Source organism: Microtus pennsylvanicus, chromosome 21 (genome assembly GCF_037038515.1).
Source record: "Microtus pennsylvanicus isolate mMicPen1 chromosome 21, mMicPen1.hap1, whole genome shotgun sequence".
NCBI lineage: Eukaryota > Metazoa > Chordata > Mammalia > Rodentia > Cricetidae > Microtus > Microtus pennsylvanicus.
Window position 1 is genome coordinate 34752194 of NC_134599.1, and position 6555 is coordinate 34758748.

General features: G+C 47.4%; 1 protein-coding gene across 1 annotated transcript; it reads right to left on the reverse strand.

Moving 5' to 3' along the window:
• Nucleotides 1-2527: 2527 nt before the first annotated feature.
• Nucleotides 2528-3248, reverse strand: Atp6v1e2 (ATPase H+ transporting V1 subunit E2). Its single transcript, XM_075955537.1, has one exon. The coding sequence runs from the start codon at nt 3246-3248 to the stop codon at nt 2568-2570; it is 681 nt and encodes a 226-aa protein (XP_075811652.1). The 3' UTR covers nt 2528-2567.
• Nucleotides 3249-6555: the final 3307 nt, after the last annotated feature.

Genomic DNA, 6555 nt, shown 5'->3' on the forward strand with positions numbered 1-6555 from the left:
GCCCTTCCCCAGACCCTTGTGCCACATCCGTTCCCTTCTGACAAGCCAGCCTAGGAGAGACTCAGGAGTCCCCCATCCGGAATGACCCAGAGCCTCTGTGTCAACCAGCACCAGCTGCAGTGCCAGTCCCAGGCAGCGGGGTTACAAAGAAGAGCAAAGATGACCCCTGTCTAGAAGGCAGTGTGTGGGACACGAGACAGATAAGAAAGTGACACCAGGAAATAAAGGCCTCTTGTGTGGAACCCTCAGGGAGACATGGTCCTTGTGGCCGGGAACTGGGGAAATGTCAGGGCTTGGCTGAACATCCCTTTTGGTTTGGCTGAAGGGACATGGTAAAGGGGTATGCTGGGACCACGGAAAGAGAGGAGGAGAGGGAAGAGCAAGGCCAAGCAATGTGCGGCATGGTAACGCTGTGAGGAGAATTTGGCAAATCATGGAGGCAGGACTTAGGAGGAAGAGGATTCTAAGTGGCTTTTTGAGACTCAATTGCAGCTCTTTCCTGAGGCCTTGGGAGATTTCTGTCCCTGGGGTATGAAGTACCCCAACTTACTAATAACCTGCCCTAATTTTGTGTTTGCGTCCTATGGGCTTCTCTGTTCAGTACATGGTCCTGGCCAGACAGGGCATAGCATTTGCTCTGGAAAGGTGCCAGGGTTTCTTCTGCTCCAAGCCTTTTATCAAAGGCACATACTCACGGACTCAACTGAGACCATACATGCCCATGCAGACTAAATATGGAATCTGTGGGGTTCACTGTACGGTAAAAGTTCAGGAGCCTTTGTTTAAACAGTAAGGGAAGTGTGACGGCACAGGAAGTGCTTCTACAGTCTCTCCTGTCACGGCCACCCTTGTCCCGCAAGGAATGACGCGACCACCGGAGCTCTTCTCACTGCAGTTTATTCCAGGACTTTATTCACTTTCTCTCTCTCTTCCCCTCTCTCTCTGGGCAAACCTCTCTCTTTCCCTCTCTGTCTTTCTCCCTCCTCTTTTTCTTCTCTCTCTTTTTTCCTCTCTCTCTTTTTCCTCTCTCTTTCTCTCTCCTTGACCTCTCTCCCCGGGCAAACCTCTCCCAGCCCTTAAGTAGGCATGGGCTGCCAATCCCGGATTACCAGGTGGGCACTGCCCATAGGTTCACGCATATGCAAGCAGCTGATGATCATTGCGTGATCAGGCATAAGTCAGACTTTAGCCATAGGAGTTGATTATACATCTCCATCAGGTGTGACACCACGCAGCTCGCTACACTCTCCACCTTTCGTATTTGTTTCCTACTTATGTCTTCCTAAGTAAAGCAAGATGAGCACAGATTTTACTGTTCACGTGTGAGGGTTTGCCTCAAGTATGTATGTGCACCATAGGTGTGCCTGGTGCCTGCACAGGTCATAATGAATTGGATCCCCTGGAACCAGAGTTAGAGATGAATGACCATGAGCCTTCTGAGTGCTGGAAATGAGCCGGGGTCCTCTGAAGGAGCAACAAGTGCTCTTAACTGGTGAGCTACGTCTCCAGTCCGACGTCTCCAGTCCGACTGTTCATTTGACACTATGTAATCCCCACATGTAAACAAAAACCACTTCGGCTTCTCCCAGCCCAAATCTCTACAGGCATTTGGCTATCTGAGGGAAGACTCCTGCAGGTGGGGGGATTTTTTGCAGACCCCAGACTGCTCAGAAGCCCCTGAGGATCCTGCCATGATACTTGGGCCCAGAAAGTTTGACAACTGCTGGGTTCTCTTTCCCATCAACCCCAAGAACTGCACACTGTGCCTGAACTAAGAGCAGAGATGTCTATCTTTGTAGTTGATCCTGAACTCCATAGAGTTTGTATATCCCACTCTGACCCAGCATGCATACAGGGGTGGAGGGGTGGTGATGTAGGCTGGTAACGTAGAAGGCTGGACCTTGGAACAGCAGGGAGATGGGAGAGACAGGCCAAGAATGTACTTTGGAAATACAGGTGGACTTCTGGAATCTGTAGCATTCATAAGTTCAGGGTCCAAACCCATGGTACACACCCAAATGTCCCATTGAAGTTTCTCTTACTCATCTCCAAAGATAGCAAGAATTTCAAGGCAGTAGCTAGAGCCACGAAACTGTAGGTTCCGTTTCTGATTGCCTGGGGCTTTTCTGATCATGAGCTCCGGGGAAGCTGGACCAGGCACGTCCATGATGCTGGCCCTCATTTAATACCATTGTCACAAGTTACTAAAGCTGAAAAAAGGAAGGAAAAACCCATTTCATAGCTGAATAAGCTTAGAGCCTTGGACTCATAGGTCAAAGGGGCTATTTATATCTCAACTAAGGTGAAGACATTCATTCATTCCAGACTTCAAAATGCCCCAGAAATTGTCATCAATATGGATGAACTAGAATTTGATTTCTGAGCATTATTTGTGCTTTATTCCAAAGTTAACAAAATATCATTCTTTTAGCTATTCAAAGCTAGGAATCAACACCAGAGCTTCCAAAGAGGCAGACACATCCCCCCCCCCCCAGTTCCCCTTGTCCAAATGACTTAAGACTTTTTTTGACTTTGCTGTTCAGCCCAAGCTTCCCTTTCCAGCGCCTTTATGTAAAGAACTTTCTATTGGAATTACCTCCAAACAAAGCCCTTCGTATCTCTGGCATCTTTTCCAGGGCCGCGAGAGTCAGCCGACTTTCCAGGGTATTAGAAACCTTTATTTTCTGATCGCTGCTATAGACCTCCACCCCGCCAGCGGCATTTGGAGACAAGTATGCCTTATGATCAACCTGGACGTATGAACGCTTCTGGCAGAGCATCACGTACTCAGGGAGGGCTCTTTGCACGGCAGCCTCCACCAGGTGGAGGTCCTGTGGCCTGCAGCGGACGATCATCGCAGGCTCCAGGAGCCGGAGAAAGGCTTGGAGGACGAGCTTGTCCAGCAGCTCCTGATAGATATCCGGATCCAGCACGATTGTACTGAGTCTCATCTTCGCATCCTCGAGCAGTTCCAAGATGAGGTTGTCTCGGGCTCTCAGGACTGTGATCCGCGCCTGATTTCTCATGGTGGACAGCTGGATTTTTTTCTGCTGTTCTATCTGCTTCTCCTTCTTCTCATAGTAATCCATGATCTTTAGTCGCTGGGTTTGCACGAGGCGGCCTTTCTCAATGTTAAACTCCTCCTCCGCCTTGGCGTCGATCTCCTCGGCCTTTTCGTTGGCTTCTTGTTCAATAAAAGCCATCATGTGCTTGATCTGCTTCTGCACATCGGTGTCACTCAGAGCCATGGCTGCTCTCAGGACGCGGGGAGAGGGAGCGCTCGTGGACCCTTTGGTGGCTTCGATTCAGAGCAGTTTCCAGAGTGCTCCTAATGTTCCACGTCCTCCCTGTGGAGCCCACAGAGGAGGAAAGGGCTAATCAGAGTTGAAAGGGAAGACCCTGGAGACCATCTCTACAGCCCTCAGTATATAGAGAAGTAAACGGAAAGCCAGGGACGGAAGATTTGTAAGAAACTGTTCATTCCCTAGTAACAGAGGCTTCACCCTCCGTTCAATACCTCCTTCACTCATTGTCACCCAATAGCCGCCAGTTGGGCCCATTCTAGTCCAGAATTTTCTACACAGTGATGGAAAAATCAATGGAGTGGAAATATCAAATCAATACACAAACATAAAGAATGTCTCGATGTGGGGCTAGAGAGATGGCTCAGCCATTAAGACCTGAGTTCGATTTCTAGTGTTCATATGGTAGCTCACAACTCCCTGTAACTCTAGACCCTCTGATGGCCTCTGCAGGCACTGCACATATGTGTCACTCAGACATGTATGCAAGCAAACCACTCATGCACACTATTTTTTTAAAAAAAAAGGTTAAAAAACCAAATAGATACATTATGAGCTGGGGAGGACTGAGGAGAATCATGAGAACCTGGTAAGGCAGGATTCGATCTAGGAAGACTGCTCGGGAAGGCATTACAAGGCCTTTAAAGATACATATTTAAGAGGATGGCTCAGAGGAGAAAGGCACCCTGGGGAGAGGCCTGGGCCTGCAGAGGTGGTCTCCTTTTTCAAATATCTTGTGTAGATATTTGAATCGCATCGAGGGCCTTTAAGAAATCCATCTTTGAAAGTCTCATTCCTTTCCTGCTGTTCATCCTACACCAGCTGTCATCAAAACCTCTGCTGGCATCGTCCGGGATCTGGGATCTGAAAATGAGTGTTGGGCTAGAGCGCTTGCCAAACAGTCCCGACAACCTGTGTGTGGTCCCCAGGACCCCTGTAAAGGAAGAAACACAGACCCAACTCTTCTACTCTGACCTCCATGAATGCTCCATGGTATGTGTGACCTTATACTCACAAACTGGTGTGTGTGTGTGCGTGTGTGTGTGTGCGTGTGTGTGCATGTGTGTGTGTGTGTGTGCGCGCGCGAGCATGTGTGCATGTGTGTATGTGTGCGTGTGTGTGCATGTGTGTCCACGTGCGCGCGTGTGTGTGTGTGCAATTCTTTGCTCTTTGGGTGGCTCATCATCCAGCTCCCAAATAAACACATGGAGGCTTATTATTTCCTGTGAGTGCCCGGCCTTAGCCTGGCAGGTTTCTAGTCCGCTTTTCTTAAATTATACCATCTACATTTTGCCTCTGGGGTTTTCCCTTTATTTCTGTATTTCTTTTCTTTCCTTCTTATTCTGTGTTGGCTGTGTGACTGTGTGGCTATGTGTCTGTCCCCTTCTTTTCTTGCTCCTCCTCTTTCTCATCCCTCGATCTTTCCCAGGTCTCACCTCCTATTTATTCTCTCTGCCTGCCGGCCCCACCAATTCCTTCTCCTGCCTTACTACTATTGGGTATTCAGCTCTCTATTAGGCCATTGAGGTGTTTTAGACAGGCAAAGTAACACAGCTTTAGAGAGTTAAAAACATGCATCACAAAAGAATGCAATACATCTTTGCATCATTAGACAAATGTTCTACAGCATAAACCAATGCAGCACATCTTAAAATAATAATCTATAACAGCAAACACTCATCATATACATATCCTCCTCTGGCAATAATTATAATGAAGAAGAGAGGAGGAGGAGGAGGAGGAGGAGGAGGAGGAGGAGGAGGAAGAGGAGAATTCTCAGGCTGGGGATGTGATTCCGTGGTAGAGCATTTGGCTAACATGCACACGACCCTGGGTTTCATCCTAGTACTACAGAAACAAACAAACAAAAAAACACAAGAAAGCAAAAAACAAAACAAAAACAAAAAATAAACCTTCCTACTAGGGCCATAAAATACTGTCCTATGGGCATGGTGTGGCCATGACATTCACGAGCTAACAACAGCTGTGGTTGCCTACATAGGACCTACAAAAGGCTGAATCCATAAACATTCAATCCCAGATGGATGAGGGTTGGTGGGGTACCCACCTGCCCCACCCAGGAAAGCTGACAGCAGTCTTGAGCTGCTGGAGGACAGAAGGTCATTTTCTTCAGTAGCAAAGATATCCGTCAGTGACTAATGCTACATTGTTCCATGCCCGTGTCCTCATGAGTGACCTGATTAAACCCCATTGGTCACAAAGCAAAAAACAGAAAGTATGGTGAAGATTTGGTGGGAGGAAAGGAAGCATGGAAGAGGTGGGTGTGGGAGGAGACTAAGGGATGGTGGAGGAATCCGAGGGTCAGAATGGATTATATACACAGATGAAATTGTCTAAGAATAAATTAATTTTAAAAACTCAAAAACTATCATCAAGCTCAGAAAAATGCCTGAACAAAATGAAAATATTCATAAGAGAGACTATACAAAGAACTAAATAAATTTTAGAGCTAAAGAATAACTGAATTAAAAGGATATTAAAGGCATAATCAGGACTGGTGAGATGGCTCAGAGGGTAAAGTTCTTACCACCAAATCTGAAACCCTGAGTTTGACCCCTAGGGCCCTCATGGTAGAAGGAAAAACCGATTCTAGTAAGTCCTTTAAGCTCTACACCTGAGCCCTGATATGCATTCATGTAATTTTAATTTTTTCAAAAAGGCTGGGCGTGGTGACGCACGCCTCCAATCCCAGCATTTGGGAGCAAGAGGCAGGCAGAGCTTCGTCAGTGTGAGGCTAGCTTAGTCTAATAGTAAGTTCCAGGCCAGCCAGAGCCACATAGTAAGTTCCTATTTAAAATAGCTTTTATCCAAAAAGAACGATACGGAACTCATCTCGTATTATTTTGAGGTATACTTTTGAAAACTAAGTTATTTTGTCAATAGAACGAAACATTCCCTGCTCCTACATGAGACGTGTCGATGAAATCGGTTTTAACAGACTCGCTAAGTGGTTCTGCTATCAGCAGCATTCGGAGCCACTGTGGATGAAAGGCTAGGGAGTTGGAGATGTAGGGCACCCTGGCATGTGTGTGGAGGAACAAACACACGGGGCCAGCCCTTACCGGTTCCCTGCTAGGAGCCGCCTTTGGTCTGGCGCCTGGAGTCTGCTACAGAATGTGGAACTTGGAACACACACTGGAACCTGGCACCGTCATAGCCTTCGGTCCAGATGACCCTGGCCATCTGACCAAGCAGCTCAAATTCACAGCTAGGCCGTCCCTTAGGAAGGCTG

Coding starts and splice junctions, on each gene's coding strand:
- Atp6v1e2 (XM_075955537.1), bottom strand. CDS start 3,248: ATGGCTCTGAGTGACACCGATGTGCAGAAGCAGATCAAGCACATGATG.